This window comes from Callorhinchus milii, unplaced genomic scaffold (genome assembly GCF_018977255.1).
Source record: "Callorhinchus milii isolate IMCB2004 unplaced genomic scaffold, IMCB_Cmil_1.0 Scaffold3, whole genome shotgun sequence".
NCBI classification, from domain to species: domain Eukaryota; kingdom Metazoa; phylum Chordata; class Chondrichthyes; order Chimaeriformes; family Callorhinchidae; genus Callorhinchus; species Callorhinchus milii.
Window position 1 is genome coordinate 23,568,289 of NW_024704744.1, and position 21,630 is coordinate 23,589,918.

Here is a 21,630-nt window from a genome sequence, read left to right on the forward strand (position 1 = left end):
ACTTTCTTACATTTGTATTCAATGGCTCTGTATATAAAACTCTTTTTTATATATCTTGTTTACCCTATTAACAGCCTTTTCCACCTGCAATCCCACTATGCATTTGTATCCCCAGATCCCTCTGTGTCCTTCACTCGATGGAGAATTCCACCACCCAGAGTATAATTCTACTCCCTATCCTTTCTCCCATCACATTATTTGAAGAGAAGCGAGTTTCTCCTGATGTCCAGACTGATACTCCTTCAAATCAATTAGTCATTCAGCTTACGATTATGGGACCTTGCTGGTGGAATTGATGTTTTGCTTACAAAAAAGTCGCAAGATTTGATGCGCTTTGACATGACAAAGTGTTAAGATGCTATAAAAGTGCAAGTTATTTTTGTTAGCCGTGTTTAAGGCCAGACTTAAACAATAAAAATTCAGAACAAAGTCTAGCAATTTCTCTGGTATCATCTTCCAGGCGCCTGCAAGATCCATAATTTTGTTTTAAAAAATTCAAAGACAATGCCCTTGTCTAATGCGTTTGACGGAAAAATGGAACAGAAACAAACTGAAATGGAGACTTTCTCATTGGGAGCTGGACAGGTTGCACTAGAATGATTAGCACTGGTCTGAGCTAAAAACTCTTTCCAGGATTGCCCTCGTCATAATCTGTGTTTATTGTCACTTTAAACATGTGCATATTTCTCAATAAAAGCCATTGAACTATTCTTGCATTGTTATCAAATAGTTGCTGCTGATCCTCTGGGGTGGGGGAAGAGAGAAAAAGAAGAAAGAGTAATTTTCATTCTAGAATTAGTTTCGAAACAAATAACTTCTGCCATCACATGTGATATCCCAAACTTACCATTTTCCACATTGGCAAGCCTGTGCATCAGTGGTAACCAACCAGGCACTGTGGAGGAGGGTCAGCCAGCATTGTGTCCAAAAACATATTTAAGGTAACTTTTTTCTGAAAAAGAAAATGACTGGTTAGGAGTTTTACGCATGTTTTGCTACTTGAAAGCTGAAACAGTAAGATGTTCCTTTGTATATTTTTGTTAGTCTTTCTTTAAATTTATTGAGATTAAAATTTATGGTGTATTACCAAAAAAGTTACTTACCTCAAGAATGTTTGTTTTTTCAAACTTTTGGGGTTAAGCAGTTAATTTTCCTAAGATATAATACAATTTACACTTCATACAGCCTTTCATGTCAGGAGGATGTCTCAAAGCACTTAATAGACATGTAATACACTTTCATACAAAATTCATGACAAAGGTCTATATTTTCTCCAAGGCTAAACTGTAATTTATTCTTCCAAATATTTCACACCAAAATTTATTGTGCGAGTTGTGTGAAGACAGATACATCAAATAAATTAAAGTTATCCTTCAATAGGGAAATAAACAATGACAAGAATTACAACTGAAATTATTTTCATTCATTGGGCAATTGAGAATATCTGTAATTTCATTTGTGCACATCCGTTCACACTTCTCCCATAATATAGACAGAGTTCACACAACTCGCATGATAGACCCTACCTTGTCTCTTCCCACTCTTCTAGGCTCACAATTGATCACTATCTTATCATACACATAAAATCTGTTGTGTGTAACCATTACAAGTGTTCAGCATCAGACCTTTTGTGGGACTGGAAGGCGCAATAATAATAATAATAATAATCTTTGCATTTGATATAGCGCTTTTCACGTTTTCTAGACGTCTCAAGGCGCTTCATGGAATATACTGTAAAGTGAATTGACTGGCAAACGCAATGGGTTATCAGCACACAAAAATGGGTTATTTCCACCTCAAAACCCTCAGTTTACATACAAATCAAACCAATGGAGCAAAAATCCTTCTTAACCATTCTCTCTGCTGGTTGTGAAGACCATTTAAAAGTGAGGCTGAGTAGTCTGAATCCAGTTATTCTTAAATATAAATCCAGAACACAAAGCACTAAACATTCAGCACAAATATCATTAACTCAGCAGGTTGTTATGGGAGATATAATAAAAAATATTATTTTTTTATTAGTTGTCATTTGGTACAGCATCGGGCAGAACAAAGGGAGTTTACCCTGCTCCAGGCACTTTGCTGGATTTGCTAGTATTAATGCTGGATTATCAAAATACCATAGTCTTTAGTGAAGAAGAAATGAATTGGCAGCAAAAGAGGAGACATCTGCATGTCAGCTTAGGTTCCTTAGTTGTGTAAATCTGCTACTGAAAGCCAGCTGGGGAGGATGTTTAATGCCCAATCTCATTTTGATTGTGTTCGATGAGCTTATACGTTGATGGGAGACTGGAAATTCCAGGCTTCTCCATTTGTAATGCCAATAAAGAGGAAGATTTTAAACTAAATGTCTGTTCTCAGACTTTCCTCAGTCAGAATGTGTCAAGGAAAGTACACCTATCTTGTCCGTTTATTCCACAACATCTACAACCCTAATGGGGATTTCACACCAACTCTCATCTCCAAGAGTCAAGGATTCTGCACAGATGCTTCCTGACCTCTCCAGAAAAAATCCAGAATATCCATCCACAAAAAATGCAGATGACTCAGGTGTTACCAATGATGTGTTCTGCATGGCCATGTAAACCAGACCACTGAGGTAAGAGCTGTATCACTGTCAAATACCATGAGAGCAAAAAATATCAAACACTAAATGTTGCTTCTTCAATAGATAGCTGGTCAATGTTTTCCCTTTCACCAAGCCTCGTCTGTACCTCCTCATCAGAAGCATTCCGACGAGGAGGAAATAAACTGAGCGGTGTTCACTATATAAAGAAATCCCATTACTGCCAGCCTTAAAATAAGTCTACTACTGGAAAATAACTTTCCCTGGCGCCTGCTGCTGAAAATCTAACCCACTGTCTCCAACCTTAATTGCTAGTGGAGCTGCAATATTTCCTTTGTCGAAAAAAATGACATTACTCATCAGTCTCCAAATGGCTAGAATTTATTGATTTGGTGTAAATTCATTTACAAGACTAGCACTGCATGACACTGACAACCGCTAACTGACAGTTACTGCTATGGATGTGGGAACAAAATCCAAATAATGGAGTACACATGGAAACATTAATGCCTTGATATGTAATCAATACCTTACTGATGTATTGTAACCCAATTACCCAAAATGTGAATATTATTGAAGCTGTGCACAATATAACTTTTCAGTATTTTTCAGTCAGATGCAATGATTAGTTATATGCGTGTTCTGTTAATATAAAGCTTTATTTGATCCATCCAATTTCTGATTTGAGGATGACCATCCTCTTTCATTTTAAATGCATGCAACACTAATTCAACTGTGACCAACTCAGAGAGTTGTGCTCTGACGAAGTGGAACCGAAACGTTGACTCACTTTGCTTTCTCCATAGATGCTGCCTGACCTGCTGAGTTTTCCCAGCTCACTGTTTTTGCTTCAGATTCCAGCATCTGCAGTATTTTGTGTTTTGTTCAGAGTTGTGCTACTGTACAAATCATTACTGTAGCCTCTGCTGATGAAATGCAGTGGGTTGCATAAGGTAACACATAAAGCATGATAACTTGGACGTTCATCATTGAAGTCATTTTCACCAAAGCACAAAAGAGGGGCAAGAATGGTCAACGGATCAACTGGGTATTTAAGGTGTAAATGCATGCATAATATACCCAAAAACTAACTTAAAATTGAATTTTTTTTCAATGGAAAAAGTTCCAATGGAGAAAATAGAAATTCTCAAAACTCTTGGGTCGAAGATTTCCAGCCTTCTCTATAGTTTTACATTCTAATCTTTTCTAACAGTCTATTGCAGGGGTGGGCAATTATTTTGGCTGGCGGGCCATTTCACGAGTTTTGGTAAGCTTCACGGGCCACACATTTAATATAGATGCAAATGCTTAATAATAGCTCAAAATCAAGTCTTACACTTGTACACGCACAAAATAAAGTCTATATAATTGACATTCATTAAAATTAGGTTAAATAAAAACAACTCATTGAGCAGACATTTATTCGATATTTATTCACATATTGATAAGAATGTGAGAAGCTCAATCGATGGGAAGAAGGAAAGCGCTGATATGCGTTAACCAGATATGATCTCCGTTGTTGCAATGCGGAGTACTACTGCAAGCTGGTCATCAGTCACCACAGATCTATGTTTTGATTTATTGAATTTCATCACAGAAAATGTCTCCTCGCATATGTATGTTGATTCAAACAGCACAAGTATCCTCTGGGCATGAGCCTTTATTTTTGGAAAGCTACATGCATTAATAGAGGCATAAAAACTGGGAAACGGCACTGATTTGAATTGCTCCACAAGCAATGGATCACATTGCAGGCCAATAAGCTCGAGTTGGAGGTCAAATGGGGCTTTGTCAACATCAAATGAGAAAGCTGAAGAGACCAAAGATAGGTCATTTTCGATCAAATTGAAATTCTGGAATCGGCGAGAAAATTTGGCATGTAAGTCAAGTTTTATGGCTTTGATCGCAAACAGTAATCTGCTGCAAAGTTGGAAAGTGGGCGAACAGCCTGTTTCCTATCTGACGCGATAAGATAATTTTGTCACAAATGGCTTGACACTGGAAATTCAAATCTTTTTGTTTCATGCCCAAAAATAAATCAATCTCTGTTCTCGGTTCCCATACTCTTTTCAAGACCTTTCCTAAACTAAGCCATCTTACATTTGTGTGATGCAGAACATCCGTGTGCTCGGATTCCAATTCCTCAAGCAGAGTTACAAGTTGCCTGTGGTTTAATCCTCTTGCTCAAATGTAGGTGACCACTTTCATAACTGTGTCCACGACATTGCTTAGTTTTAGAACTCTCTTATAGAGGACCTCTTGGTGGATAATGCAGTGTAGAAAAATAGTATTGTGTTCTGGATTTGTTTCTTTTGACTTGATCTTGAATTCTTTTCAGTAGCCTAACATTTTTGCCCGTCAGATTTGGGCTTCCATTGGTGGTCACATTCACCAATTTTTTCCACTCCACTCCTAATTTTAAGATACACTTATTTACTGCCTCCAAAAAGTCTTCTCCAGTTGTCGTATCTTTCATTGACTGCATTGATGCCAATTCTTCTGTGAGCTCAAAATGTTTGGTGATACCTCGAATAAAAATTAGCAATTGGGCTGTGTCTTTGACATCACAACTCTCATCGAGTGTCAGTGAAAAATATGCAAAATTGCTTACTTTATTTTGTAACTGCACACTTTTTATTTTTTTTATTTATTTTGTTTTTTAATGTATTTTATTTTATTTGTTTTATTTTCCACCCACACTGGTAAAAATAAATATTTAGAAATCCATTCTTTGTTGAATATTCGGCCTTCAGCGTCGACTTTCCGCTTTGATAAACTCATTTCGATTTAACGTCCTCTTCAGTGAAAAGCATTGCCATGGTTGCCACACATGCGTGTTTGAAAATTTTTCAATCTGTACATTTCCGACGTCAGCCTGATTCAACACTTAAGGGAGCGTGCGCACAACTAAGCAGTGTGATTGGCTGATGTTCCCAGTCAGATTCAAATGCGAAATTTGTGTGACTTCCTGGGACTAAACAAACTATAATTTTTTCTATTACTAGGCGCAATGACGGGCCGGATAGAATTATTTGGCGGGCCGAATATGGCGCATGGGCCATCTTTTGCCCACTCCTGGTCTAATGGATAAATGCACCACCTGGTGGGCATTAAGCCATACTGAAGGTTGCTGGTTCAAATCCTAATACATACTCAGTTAGCTGTTGGTGGGAGCAGAATTAGCCGGAGTTCCCCTTTCTGATCGCGATCTAGGATGTGCACGTATGTGATCATCGGGTCCAAACAGGATAAGGCTACTCTGTCAAGGCTCACAGAGAATCACGTGGACCAAGGAACTAATGTCTGTGGCGTGAACCACAGTTGAGAGAAAGGGAGTCAAGCAATTGCAGCAAACAAGGAGAGGGAAGAAAATTAGTTTAAAAGCATACATAATTCTGGATGAAAATGTGTTCAGATCTAGAGAAGCATTGGTCAGCAAAGGAGATGACTAGTTTGTGGTGACAATGTTTAACAGTGATCTCTTCCCCAGGCAGTTATATTAAAAAGGATTTCTAAAGAACAATTTAAAACACCCAACTATGGGGTTGAAGGGCCAATATTCAAAACCAAAAGCTACAAATAGCAACTGCTGCTTCCTACATGATAACTCCCGGCATAAGATCACGTGAAGGCCAAATTTCCATGAGTAGGGCATGACATGACGCATCCAGTTGTTAGGAGGAGTCACAATTTGTTATCATATTTGAGACCTGTAATGTGTGATCAAAGAGAATACAGTCAATACTGCCCTCATGTGGACATTTACAGTCCAGACATATTCAACACCTTGGGACATCCTCCTGACGAGAAAGGAGCTCGATAAATGCAATTTTGTTATTGTTGTTGTTTACTATTTTTCCTCTATTTACTTCACCTGTGAATCTCTGAGACATTGATAACATGATAATGTACTATATCAAAAGCAAGGATTATTATTACTAACTGTCTTTTCCATTTCCATTCAATACTTTCTGTCCCATATTATACTGGAAGGAAATATGTGGTAAGTGGAAAGATAATCATCAGAAGGACAGAACATACAGTGATGTTTGTCCTGTACTGACAGGGTTTGATACTGTGGAGTCCTGTAGCTCAGTGGTTAGAGCACTTGCTTTGCAAGCGAGTCACCTGGATTCAATTCCAGGCAGGGCAAAACCTTGGCCAAGTTTCCTAACTCCACACGCCTAATAATAATCCCTCCAAAAAACAAAACAATAATAAATTGTTCATTTTCAATCCACGACTGTTTGTGTAACACTGCTGTGCGCAATTGGCTGCCGCGTTTCGCCCACAAATATACAGTCAATACACTTTACAGCATATTCTGTGAAGTGCTTTGAGACGTCTAGAAGACGTGAAAAGTGCGATATCAAATGCAAGATTATTATTATTATTATTATTACTGAAAATTTCCACCTCACCCAAGACCCTAAAAAGAATGCTTTCTCCTCAGCCATTTCAGAAATGGATAGACACAGGTTATAACAGTGATGGATTTTGTTTTTTTTAAATAATAATAGTAATCCTTACATTTGGTATCCTAGCCGCTAAAATAACTTTTTAATTTCAATATTTTACTTTTAACATTACTTTTAATTTCACCATCTGGTGAAGAAATGGGAAATCCACCCTCTGTCCATTTAAAGAATGGTTGATGGTAGTTAATGGTTAATTAAGTGACGTTTTGAGTGATCTAGCAGGTTATGGATTGAGTACTTGAAAGGTTATATTACGATTATAAACTAGTTTCATCAATTTAATAAGTCATAACCAATGGGTTTTACACCATAGTTTCAGAGAGCATAATCATGGTACAAATTGTTCTAAATGCCTTTTTCATTTAAGTCACTGATGTGCAATCTGTGTTGTTCATTGAATTATTTATCGGTTTATTCGAACAAGTGATTTGAATGACATTGAGCTTTAATAAATTGAAAACTCATATTCAGAATTACAGATGCCATTTCCATTGAGGTTTCTAAAACATGAGGAGCTTTGTTTAGCAAATTATCTATGAATCTTGCAGTGTTTGAAACATCAGAGAAGGTTCAATGAACCATTTATTGAACTACATTCTACATAAAAAGCCTGAAATTTCTCACACTACTAGCCTTAACACCTTTATCTTTAAACAGAACATTGTGCATAAATTGTGTTAAGAATTGCTGTCAAATTAATATTGAATTTAAGACTTTTCTAAATGTTACAATCTTAAATGTGAAGATAATAGCTAAAAGGCCAACAAATGAATCTCTGGTCTTTTTTTCATTTAGATATGCAACAAATTCACTCACAAAATACAGTCAATCCACTTTACAGTATATCCTGTGAAGCACTTTGAGACATTGAGACAATGTGCAAGGCACAAATGTATGGCTTATTTATTATAACTTCAACAAATTTTGATTTATCAAGCATTCTGTAAGTGATATCTATTATTCTTTGCACTGACATATGCAAGGAAAGGGCCCTTGAGGCATTCCACTCATTAAAGTTTGCGGTCAAACTTATTCCCGTTTTTACTTACTATATTACACTGTAATTTGGAAGATATATACACATTATATATTTGTGTAGGTTTATATAACTTACATTGCAATACACATATTGTGATTATGTCAATTTGTAAATGTTTGATGACAAAATTAGGATTGCCTTCAAACCATATGTCTGTTGATCATCTTTCAAGACAATCATAAATTAGAAACTTCTGACTCATGTAATGTAACAGCACATATATTAGTTTGTACACCGTTGGTTTTCACTGTTGGATACTGGCTTACTTTTGTTTATTTTTGTGCTGAGTTTATTTAGTAATCCGAGACCCAGTACTGAAATACCACACTCCGCAGGTATGCAAATCCAATGGCAGCCATAAGTGGTGATGGACAAATGTCTAAATGTAAATTCAGGAGTACAGAAATACTGTACAGTATGGTCCCTTTGCAAAGCATTTTACTATAATGCAAATTTGGTACAATTTGTTTGCTCTGTGGACCCCATTCATTGTGCATGCAGCTGACCCGTTGACTTCTCCCAGGCTGACTGCCAGGCTGACCCTAAAATGACCAACTTCAAATATTTTGATTGCCACAACTGTTATTTCCTGCTTTGTTTACCAATGCCATTTTCATCCAGCCTGAGGATTGGCTGGTATACAAGGAGCATACCCAGTCAAACTGGCTATCACAACTCAGTAAAGCACAGGTTGGAAGTTTATGGATTCCCACAACTACATTATAACAACCCCGTAGCTGCAGTGTATGCTTTTCTGTCTTCATAGTGCAGTTCTATGATTTGCATCATAAATTCAGTTTTGGGTAGGTTTGTGCAAATGTTACAAGAGATCAAAGTGCATTTGGCAGTATAATGTGCGGTGGAATATAAAGTACATCATAGCACAGCACTCTGGGTACACTGCAAAACTAGTCAGCCATGGAAGCTAAATTTATCATATTTCTGGTTAGCATGGGTCCATGGGATAGCACCTAATATGGAGGGCATGCTATTCAGGGATGCTACTCTGTCTTATAACAGAGTTGGACTATTTTATTCACCCACTACAATGTAGAATGTAATGTACCACTGCCAAAGAAATGATAGGACCTTGAAATATTCAAACAATATTTTTCAGCTTTGCAATACATTTATATTTCATTCTGTTGATACCATGGCAAGCAAGCTGATGGTATACAAAAGAAAACTGAGGAAGATGCATTATTTAAAGTTAGTGTGTCCTTTGCCCTACATGAAATAGATTAAAAGACTTTGTAAGATGACTTTGATGGATATGCAACTTTCATTTATGGAGGATTGAATGGTCCCATTGAACTACCAGCGGATTGTGTGACTATTTACTGCCTTTGCATTGCTGCCAAAATACCAGCAACAACTAAAAAGATGCACAGATTATCATGCACCTCCACATGCAGATGCCTTGGCACCGCAATCTACCAGATTACTATGATACTAGATTATTATATTACTATGTAATATGACAATTTATAAATAATAATCCTTGGATTTGGTACAGAGCCATCTCATGTTGTTAAAATGCAGCAGCAGCCAACTTGCGTACAGGAATATCCCACAAACAACCCCCAAATGAATGGGATCAAACTGGGATCAATTTCTATTCAGATTCCTTATTGGTGCCTCCGAGTTGAAACTTGTAACCTGACATACGCCGCACCAACCTGGGGGAACTTTTCTCCCTCATTGAGATTATAGAATGCCCTGCTTGAAATCATGGTTGAGCCGGAAACCAAATTAGCTTTTAAGAATGAATTAGATAAATATGTGAAAAGGTAAAATATAAAAAAGTGTGGAGAATGGAACTGTATGGATTGGTCTTTCAGAGAGCCAGCTCAGGCATGATGGGCTAATTGGCCTCCGCTGTGCTGTGTTTCTCAAGAGATTCTGGATTAAGTACAAATTGAATCTTAGATGCTCAGTATTTAATTATACCATAATGTAGCTCAGGTCAGTGAAGTCTGACTGATTTGCACTATATTCTGATCTAAAATCTGCTTGTGAAGAAACTTTGTTGAGAAAAGATTTACTGGGGCTCCCTCCAACAGCCTTGTTTCTGATACTGCAGGCAGGGACAGACTTGAAACCAATGATGCATTTTAAATGGAGTTTCGGTGACTTTTTAATGCAAGAGACAGAACAGTGATGACAAGTTCATGAACTTTTTTCTTGTTACTATGAATTCATCACCATAATGACCAGGGTTCCCGGATTCATTTGCTTACTGCCAGCAAACAAAGAGATTTTCACCCCATCAGTTCAGGTTAGATAAAGATGAACTCACTAAAGGTGGAAGAACCATTTCCTAACTCATTGGTTGGCACTACCTCCCCTCTGCACCCTCCTCTTTCCAATCCTCCCCTGGTGGAATCAATAACTTGGCCCGTTGGCCTACAAGATACACAGTCACAGCACTTTAATGCGTCCTCCTGATATGAAAGGGACTATTTCAAATGTAAGGTTATTAATATTCATACAAAAAAACATGCTGGCACAGATGGATTCAATAACAATAACAATTTACATTTAAACAGCAAGAAAGCATCCCAAAGCTGACAGTTGACCCGAGCTGGTGCAGAGAAGAGGTTGGTGGAAAGAGATGAGCGATAGCCCTGTCAAAAAGATAGATCTCAGGAGAGGTTGGTGTTTGGTGCACATAGCTACAGCTGTCAGTGGAGATACCACAGACCCCAAATTACTCATTATTAAGTTACTCTCTGCCCAGTGCCTTTTGGGTGAAAGTGGTTATTCATGATTACAGGCAAATCACTCACAATAAAATCATTACATTTTAAATCTTCTGCTACTTAATTAGCTTTAGAATTTGCACAAATTACTCACTTAGTTGCTTTAAGTACTTCAGTTCAGATTATTCAAGAAATCCCATTACAGAGAAAACATTCTCTATTTTTAGCAATTGGTGTATGATCATCCATGTGCTCAGTGCACGTCCAGTCCTACAACTCTGTAACATTTTCTGTACAATCATCCATATTAATGACCTCTTGAGAATTTCCAAATCCTGATTATTTAATTTTTTCAGCAGTGATTTGAACAGAAGCATGATTCACTTTCAAGCAAAAGAATGGGATCTAACTTAAATCAATTATGAAAGAGATATCTTAACAAAGGAATCTATCAGGAGTCCCTTCACCTTGCCCATTCCCTAGCCTCCTTCAAGGTCCTTCTCAAGACATTTGTCTTTGACTGCTTCTTCGGTCATATTTTCTCCCCCAACCGTCTACTCCCCTCTTGGCCCTCACCCCTCCCGAATCCGACCCCCAGCTCGGGTGCAAACCCTCGACTGTCCAGCACCTTGTGCCACCCTCGCAACGTGAAAGACAATATGTAAATGCAATTTGTTTTCTGTTGTTGTTGAATCAAGTCAGACCCACTTCTGGCACCATATGTGGATTCAGATAAATCTAGATCTATTCCATGAATCTCATGCAATTTGCAGGAACTCCTCTCTGAAATTAATAATGATAATTCTTGCATTGGTAGATTATGTCAGTGGGAATTTTTGCAAATTGGAGGGACATACATCTGGATTCCTTAATTAAGGAACCCACCTTCAAATTGCTGTCATTTACAATGAATTCCAGTCATCTCACCTGTTGTGGGAAGCAGGTTCGGACTGCGTGTTCTGTGTAGCCAAAAGACGGTCCCTCAAAAACAGCTGTAGGCAACTTAAGCACCTCCCTTAAGAATTGGTCAAACTTCAAGTATACCATCATCCCATTGGAGTCTGAGATCTGTGAGAATGTATCTGTAATGAAACAGATAGAAACACTCAGAGCAAAAGATTAGTAAAGCTGTGGTGCTACTTACCAAACTTCAATGGCAAACAGACCTGTAGTGCAGAACATAGGCTTGTTTGTTCCCACCCTCAAGCAAAGAGTTCATGGTCTCAGATAGCTCCCACAACAAATCCCACATTCAAATCAATTTATAACAAAAGTAAACCCTAAATGTGTTTTTAAAAGCATAATCTATAGTCTTTAGCACTCAGAAGGTCAGGCAGCATCTACAGAGAGAGGAAATTTGTCTCTCCATCGATGTTGCGTGACCTCCTGAATGTTCCCGACTACTTCTATTTTTATTTCAGTATGTCTTAAACGACGGAAAGAGCTTTCCCTAGACTGATGTCAAAGGGTGGATTAAATTCAGAGCTGCCATAAACTTAGAAGGGGCAACCCCCCCTGTCATAGAGTCCTGTAGCTCAGTGGTTAGAGCACTTGCCTTGCAAGCGAGACTCGGGTTCAATTCCCGGCAGGGCAAAACCTTGGGCAACTTTCCTTACTCCACACACCTGATAATAATCTCTCCAAAAAACAAACCAATAATAAATTGGTCATTTTCAATCCACGGCTGTTGTGCCCAATTGGCTGTCACGTTTCGCTCACAAATAAACAATCAATTCACTTTACAGCATATTCTGTGAAGCTCTTTAAGGCGTCTAGAAGATGTGAAAAGGGCTATACCAAATGCAAGGATTATTATTATTGTTAAATCCACTCATTAAAAAAGAATAATCTTTGAATTTGTTGCAGCACATATAACGTCAAAATGTTTCAAAGAGCTTTATGGTAATAACTGTGCATTTGTAGGTGAATGTGGCAGACAATTTGCACACAGTAATATGCCACAACCAGCTGAAGGTGAATGGCAAAAATCAGGAGAATTCCCCGAGAATCTGCCTTCTCCTTCCGAATCATGCCATGTGTTTTTTAATGTCCAATTAAGTTCAGCTTAATGTCTCATCTGAAGGATGGCACCTACAACAATGCAACATTCTCCCAACATTGCATGTTTATTTGGTCAACTGGGTATCTGATACATGTGGTGCCTATGGCATGGCCCTCCAGTACACCATCACCATGCGTAAGAATATCCAAACCAAAAAGTATTCCATGCATCCCACCTAAACATGGAAATTCCTGTGTATTGGATTGCTCACGCTCTCCCTGGAGGGATACATCCTGCTTACCTAATTCTGGAGACTATTAATAATAATAATCTTTACATTTGGTATACACTAAACTCCGGATAACTCGTCACTCCAAGTGAAAAAGGCTCAACGAGTTAGCAAGAGTGGTAGGATAGGCCACAAGGGGGCGACTGACTGTCACGGGTGTGCAGTGGAGGTTGGGCACCATGCCCAGAAATCATCGTAGAGGCTCTGGTCTATTGGAGGTGACAGGATAGTGTGGGAGGCGTGTCAGGAGCCCATGGCATACCCCTGTGGTCTCAACCTTCGCCGAATTCCCACACCAGTCACAAGATAGGGTGGGAGGTTTCTGCAATGCAAAAGGCTATCTTATAGGATGAGTTATCTAATCAACTTTACATTGCAAACAAGAATTTCTAGAACACGACTAGTTGCATGTTAAGCCAAGTGACAAGTATAGCAAAGTCCCTTATTAACATTTTGCATTGGAAGTGGCCGGGATATTGACACATGGCGACATAAGTGGTTGTGACAAGTTCTGCCAGGATCGAGTTATCAGGAGTTAACTGTAGCTCCTTTCATGTCAAGGGAATGTCCCACAAGAACATAAGAAATGCTAGACGAAAAAAGACCAAGGTCGATCTAGTTTGCCTTCCACCTTCCTGGCGGTCGCACGCACATACGTCCCAAACTACCTATATACTATATCCCATAATGTTATTTCCTAAAAGAAAACTATCAATCTGTGTTTGAAAGAATCAACATTTCCTGCTTCAACCATCTCCCTAGGGAGCCTGTTCCACAAGTTCACTATTCGCTCACTGAAATAGTGTTTGCGTAGGTTCGTTCTGAATTTACCCCCTTCAATCGCAGGCCATGTCTTCAAGACATTTCACAGCACTTCACAGAATATACTGTAAAGTGAATTAACTGTATATTTTGTGGGCAAATATGCCGTAAAGTACAGTGACTGTGTTTTGTGGGTGAAAATGGCAATCAATTTGCTCGCAGCAATGTACCACAAACAGCCATGAAGTGAATGACCAATTTTATTTGGGGGATTTTGAACATCAGGAGAAACTCCTTTCTCTTTTCAAATAGATCTATGGGATCTTTAACCACTAACACTGAGCTTTATAATTCCAATTGGAAATGAGAACTAAATCAATAAACTGAAAAGTTTTCCTGCAGTAATTTGATATTTGCATTTGAAATAAGCTTTTTTTCCTGACTGCTCTTAAGGATGAAGACTGAAATGGTTTCACTGATGCATTTCCAATCATTCCCACGAGAGGGCGGTCAAACACAAAACAGCTCGACAAAATCGAGACCTTTTTTATAAACTGAGACTCCACTGAATACTGAGGACATTAAAATTACATTCATCAAATAAACTGTTCCTTAACAGCACACCGCTTACTGCAAGAATAATATTCACCAACTTACATAATAGATAATTAATAAAACATAAAGCTAGAGTACTGTGTTCAGTGTACTGTGTAAACAACATAGCTGGAGTACTGTGTTCAGTTCTGGGCACTTTAGGAAGGATGTCAAGGCATTGGAGAGGGTGCAAAGGAGATTTACCAGGATGGTACCAGGAATGAGGGATTTCAATTATCAGGAGAGGCTAGAGAAACTAGGATTATCCTCCTTGGAGCAGAGAAGGTTAAGAGGAGACTTAATAGTAATTTTCAAAATCATGAGGGGTTTCGATAGGGTGAACAAGGAGAAACTTTTCCACTGGCGGGTGGGTTGGTAACCCGAGAATTTTTTTTCACATAGCGAGCTGTTTGGATCTGGAATACATTGCCTGAAAGTGGTGGAAGCCGATTCAATAACAGCTTTTAAGAAAGAAGTAGATAGTTATTTGTGGAGGACAAGTTTGCAGGGCTATGGAAAGAGAGCGGGGGAGTGGGATTGATTAGATAGCTCTTTTCAAAGAGCTGGCACAGACACAATGGGCCGAATGGCCTCCTTCTGTGCTGTATAATTCTATGATTCTATGATATCCTTAACTTGATTAATTTATTATTCTGATGTGAACTGTAAAACAAACTTATAGTTTACACGGCTAGACTATTATGCAGGGATGATCACTCTGGAACCTCTCACAGTTTCAGTACAATTTTAGGCATAGGGAGTATTGTCAGGTCTTTTATTGAGTGTGCGACAAACTATCGTGTCAGCCTGTCTAAAGTGGTAGCACTCTCACCTCAGAAAGTTGTGGGTTCAAACCTCACGTCGGCATTTTAAACTCACAGTCCAGGCTGATGTGCTAGTGGAATGCGAGGGTAGCTCTGTATTGTCACAAGTGCCATCCGCAGATGAGATATTTAATCAAGGTTATTATTAAGGTTACATCTGCCTGTTCAGGAGGACTTTAAAGATCCCATGGCACTATTCAAAAGAAAATGGAATTCTGTATCTTATCCAACATTCCCCAAGATAAAACTGGTCATTCACGACATGGTTGGTTGTGAGACATTGCTGAACATAAATTGGCTGCTGTGTTTGCCTACAAAATACACAGTCATTAAATTTAAGAGTGAACCCTGTGAAGCGATGTGAGACACCTGAACAACATGATCAGACACTATATCAAATGTAAGGATTATTGTTATGAAGATGAATAAATCTCTCAGTTGAAGTATTTTCAACCATATGGAAGACGTATCGATGCAAAGTGCTGAAACAATCCAATGCATCAGTGCATCAATTTACTGTTCAATTACCCTGCAAATGTAAATCATCTTCAGATAATCCAGGAGAAATATAGTTAAAAATAAACTATGCAAATAATAAAATTATTACGATAAATGCTTCTGTCTATAAACAATCAGGATTTTTTTCAGCAAGTTTCTTCTGTTTCATGGAAGACTTATGAACACCAACAAAGGGGTTTTCTTAAGAGCAGCTCCATATCTCTTCCAGCAATTCTTACTGTTGTAGCTAGTTTCGATGATGGGCTGAATGACATCAAGAAGAGATAGACATTGAACGAGTCTCATTTTCAGATGACTGCGCTCTGCTTACCAGTAGCAAACTCAATAATCCTTCTAGTAGGGGAGTCCTGTAGTGTAGTGATCGGAGCATTTAATATAGACGTCGAAACGTCAAAGGATATACTGTAAAGTGGATTGACTGTGAACTTGTGGGCAAAACACAGCAGCTAACCTCACAAAGACGACTGCTAATCTACTGGGTGATCACAACACAATCCCTAACATTCCTAGACATTTATTGGCTTTCTACTTACACCGCAGTTTGTCCAGAATTTTTCCTCCGCACATGGTTGCCAGCATTGCTTTGACTGAGAAAACGGTCAACTTCCCATGGCCCTCACTGCAAAAGAAATTTTAAACCCTTATATTGCAAATCAGCAACATTATCAAGAGAGACACATTGCAAAACTTATTTACAGCTGATAATATTTAGATCGTGGTTTAGGGTTGTTCTGCAGGCCAGTGCTATTTGTTGTCAATGTTAATTTTAGTAGTAAATTTTATTTCTGATGGACAAAATTGAACAGAGTATTTAAGAATATTGCGTTACCAATGCTTTGAGCTATTAAATGACATTTTTACTTATTTTCCAAGTGAAACACAGATGAGTTACACGCTTAAAATGCACAGCCAGTTTTTATACATACTATTTATTCAGCATTACTCAACTTAACAATTTTTCTAATGTATTTGATAACTGACTGTCATAATCTAAGATTTGATTTCACACATTAAACAGCCAAAATAGAGTCACATAATTCAAACTGATGTGATGTTGCAATGAGTACTTCAAACATAGGACAGCAGGCTTTATTTGTGGTACATTATCAAGAAATTGCCTTTCTTGTTTGTAATCGTAACAACTCAAGGATTACAAAATGTAATTTAGAAGCTGACATGTCATGGTTTACACAATTTTTAAACAACGCATTTTAAAGCCTTCTAACCAAAGCTTGTGCATGTTCCTTGATAAGGAACTTATTTTGGTGCCTGCAAATTTGCTATTTTTTTTGTGACACATAATTGAGTCGATGAATATCAGAAAATGTTTAAAAGAGCAAGACATGGGGGTACTTTACACACAATGGATGTTGAATCAATCATCCATGAAATAGGGCTACTCTAGTGAATGATGTTTATTTTATTTTGGCATCAGACAAATGGATTGCCATAATCATTTCCGTTTCAGTTCATTCCTATATTATTTTTGATGTTGAGGCCCTTCTTTACACCTTTAAGTGTTACTACACAGCTGCATTTGCACAGGACTCAGCATCTGCTGGTGTGCCGCACAGCAACATAAGTGCACTCATCAATGTCACACAGCAGTACTGCAAATATAAACTCATTATTTTACTTGGGCCCTAAGTTGGGCCCCAAGTCATTAAGCCTTGGACACCATAGTGCCTTGGGACATCCTCCCAACATGAAAGGCACCATATGACTGCAATTTGCTGTTGTTCAGTGCCCCTTGGTTTAGTGAGTGGAAATTTAGCCTGTGAGCTGCCGATGATCACTATTCAGAACATCTGCTAGAACATGTGCATATTGCAGATAAATTTGACTGTGGTGTTTCTATGGCTGAATAGGTTTCTGACAATCACTGCCTGAAGGAGGAAGGGAACAAAACGAGAAAAATTGATACAAAGAAGATGTATTTAATCTAAACCCAACAGGCAGATTGTGACAATTCCTTCCTAAAAGTCACAAACTGTGTCTTTGTGCTTATTTTTCCAATACATTGCAATTAAAAGCATTCATTGTTAAATCTATGACGATTTTTCTTAGGGAACAGAGACCCAGCAAGCCTCCCACCCATTCAACTCCTTCAACACACATGCACACACACACACACACACACACGTATGTAAGCACACACAGGCGCACACCCGCACACAGGCGCACGCACACAGGCGCACGCACGCAGGCGAACATACACATAATAAAAAAAATTCTAAAATAATCCTTGCATTTGATATAGCACTTTTCACATCTTCTAGACGTCTCAAAGTGTTTCACAGAATATGCTGTAAAGTTGACTGTATACTTGTGGGTGAAACACAGCAGCCAATTGCACACAGCAGCGTCCCACAAACAGATGTCGATTGAAATGACCAATTTATTATTGTTTTTTTTTCTTGAGGGATTATTATCGGGCATGTGGAGTAAGGAAACATACAGGCGCACACACACACACACGGGCACACACAGACTTGCCAGAGAAGGTGATGTAGCTGGATAACGATAAAGAACTCGAACCCAGTTAGTTTCCCCCTCTCTAACCTGCACCCTATGGCCAATTGTAGTGCTCTTAATGTTGTCTCGACTGACAACATCTAAAGTCTGAGGATTCAACCTGGGATCCTCCTGCTCTGTATGACTCACCAGCTCCCTCGAAAAAGACTCAGAGTTAAAGTTTGCCATCTCAGAGCAATCTGAAATGAAAACAACTGTTCCATCACAGATAAACAACAGAAACACTCAATAAAGTATGTTTCACTAAACCTACTCAACCACTAATAAATGAGCTTAAAATTTACGTTGGTTTCCTACTCTCTTCAAATTCTTCAGGTTATTTTGTAAAGTCTGCCCGAAACAACTCAAATGAGTATTAAAAAAGGTTCATTATGTTTTCAAAGGCAGATCCAGTTTACTCCTGTTAACTGAAGAAGTGTTGCATCAAATTATTCATTTTTATTCTGAAGCTCCACTGCTAATAAAGGTTTAGTTCAATTCCAAATAAAACAAATGTCTCTTTTACAAAGGAGAACTGATATTATTTTTAATTATTCTGTGCTTTGTGGAATTTCTTAAATAATACTTCATCACATAACATCTTAGTCACCCACAATGATTTTGATTCGCTGCCTGAACAAAAGGTATTGTAGCTAGAGAAATGGCCACTATTCTTTGTGCCATACTATCAGGATGTAACGTTAAAAAAAAATCATAACGTTACTTCGAATTTAGAGGAAGTGTGTGTGTGTGTGTGTGTGTGAGAGAGAGAGAGAGAAAGAGAAATTTATAGCACAGAAGGTGTCTATTCAGCCTTTTGTGTCTGTACCAGCTCCCTCAACAGCAACCCTTTCAGTCTCATTTACCTGTTTTCCCTATACCCTAGTAGCTGACTCTTTTTAAGGTATCAGTCTAGTTCCCTCTTAAAGGCCAATATGGATTTTACTTCACACACCACTCCCAGTAGGGCATTCCATGTCCTTATTACCTCATGCATGAAAAAAAATCTCCTAACCTCCTCATTTGCTCATTTAGTAACTATTTTAAATTGATGCATTTGATTATCAATACTCTTCATAATTTTAAAGAAGCTCATCAGAGTCACTCCCCAACCTTCTTTGTTCCAGTGGAAAACAGTCCCAGTTCCTCCAGTCTCCTCACATAGGCCAAATCACTCATTCCCGGTATGCTCTGGTAAATCTTCTCTGCACTCCCTCTATTATCTTGACATTTTTCCCAGTGGGGTGAGCAATACTGTACACAATATTCTAATTGCGGTCTAACTAATGATTTATATAAGTTTAACATTAAGAGAGAAAACATTTTTGGAACATTTTATCACACCAAAATATCTCAAAGATTTTCACATTTCCCTTTACAAAATTCACTACATATGAAAGGATTTACTACCAAGTGTTTTGAGTAATTTCAACATTGTAGACGCAAGCTCTTTTCTCTCCTTTATGACCATTTTGTAGGCAGTCATTTGAAGCAGCAGTTCCGGCAAACTACCATCAGATGTTGTGCTGTGTGAGGCGTGTGTGCTGAATACTGACCTGTCATACGCTGCTATCATGAAGTTGAGGAGCAGGCTGATGGATTGTTCCACACTGATTTGGTGAGTAGTTGGAAGGCGTTTGTTCAACTGGTAGTAGATGGATGAGATGATGGTCTCTAACCGGGATACATTGATTTCTGTGCTGTGGTCCAAAGTGTTGAGGCCATTGTCCCGGAAAGCTTCAATCATGTTCCATATATCAACCAGATGGACTGTAGGAGGAAAGAAAGACTTTTATCAGAGATTATAAAACATAAAGCTATGATACCCCATAATCTCAAATGTTGGAATGGTTTACTTATCAAAATTATACTTGCTCATCTACTTCACTCACTGTTGTCAGAAAAGGTATTCAAATACAGTTGTCATTTGACTGCATGGTTAGAACAAATTATTTTAACTTCTACTCTGTGCGCCATTTCTTCAAAAGGATATTGAGCCACTAGAGAGGTTTCAGAGAAGAGCAACTGTAAGCAATACCAGAATTTGGGGTTGTCTTAAGTTGACCAAAGAAAATAGCAAAGACTCATGGACCTGTTTACTTCAAAAAGGCTGATTATATGTTGCAAATGCATGGAATCAAGGACAAATGGGAAAATAATAATGTCTATATTTGATACAGTGCTTTATCACATCTTTCAGACGTCTCAAAGCACTTCACAGAATATAAAGAATATAAAGTGAATTGACTATTTTATGGGCAAAAATTGCAGCAGTCACGGATTGCGTGACCAATTTATTATTATTTTTTTGAAGGAATTATTATATGCAGAAAAGCGATCCACCAATCAACTAACAACCGGATTCCTACTTATTGCTAGGTAAACAAAGGTGTGTGGAGTAAGGAAACTTGGCCAACGTTTCGCCCTGCCAGGAATCAAATCCACATCTCTGCTTGTGAGGCAAGTGCTCTAACCACTGGGCTACAGGACTCCCACTCAAAACTAAAGGTTTTCTTCAACATGGAAGATAAAGTTTGTCCTTGGTTTGCAGTTGGCATTTTTAACAACACGTCGAACAGACTGGCGTACGTCACCCAAAAGAACCAAAGACTTTTGGGTTAAATTGGAAGAGCTGAGTTTTGGGAATGGAGTAGCTAATTTCAACCAATCTCGGGGAAAGAGGGATATCAACATGGATTGACGAACGTTAACAAGTCGATTCTTCCATGAAAGCCACTGCATCGGTCTGATCAAATCATTGCAGTCAACTGCATTAACCTGTTGTAATCATTAATTTGATTACATGAAACATATAACCTTGATATGTATAACCTTGCTAATCTTTGTGAGGGTGATGGGCTCTAGCTCTCTTCAACATCTAAAATCTCATGGTTCTCACCTCCTCCGCCAACCCGACCTACCCCTAAAACTCTCCGAACCCGAACGCAACCTAGGCGTCAGGGTCGACCCCCAATTATCCTTCCTCCCCCACATCTGGTCCCTCATCAGCACCGCTTTCTTCCACCTCCGACGCATCGCCCGTCTCCGCCAATACCTCTCTCCGAAAGCCGCTGAAACCCTGGTCCATGCCTTTGTCACCTCTCGGCTGGACTACTCCAACACCCTCCTTGTCGGCCTCCACTCCACTACCATCCATAATATCCAGATTATACAAAATTCTGCCGCCCGCGTTCTCACCCACACGAAACTCCGCTCCCCGATCACCCCAGTCCTTGCCAGACTTCACTGGCTGCCTGTCCCAGAGAGAATCGATTTCAAGATCCTCACCCTTGTCTTCAAATCCCTCCACTCCTCTGTACCCCCTGACCTCTCTGACCTCC

General features: G+C 38.7%; 1 protein-coding gene across 1 annotated transcript in view; it reads right to left on the bottom strand.

Moving 5' to 3' along the window:
- LOC103183141 (dystrobrevin beta) overlaps positions 1-21,630 on the bottom strand; it is a 325,008-nt gene that overhangs the window by 199,406 nt on the left and 103,972 nt on the right. The window contains 5 exon segments of the mRNA XM_042333694.1: positions 848-889; positions 892-952; positions 11,713-11,867; positions 16,309-16,394; positions 19,846-20,059. Coding sequence (XP_042189628.1) covers positions 848-889; positions 892-952; positions 11,713-11,867; positions 16,309-16,394; positions 19,846-20,059 — 558 coding nt within the window.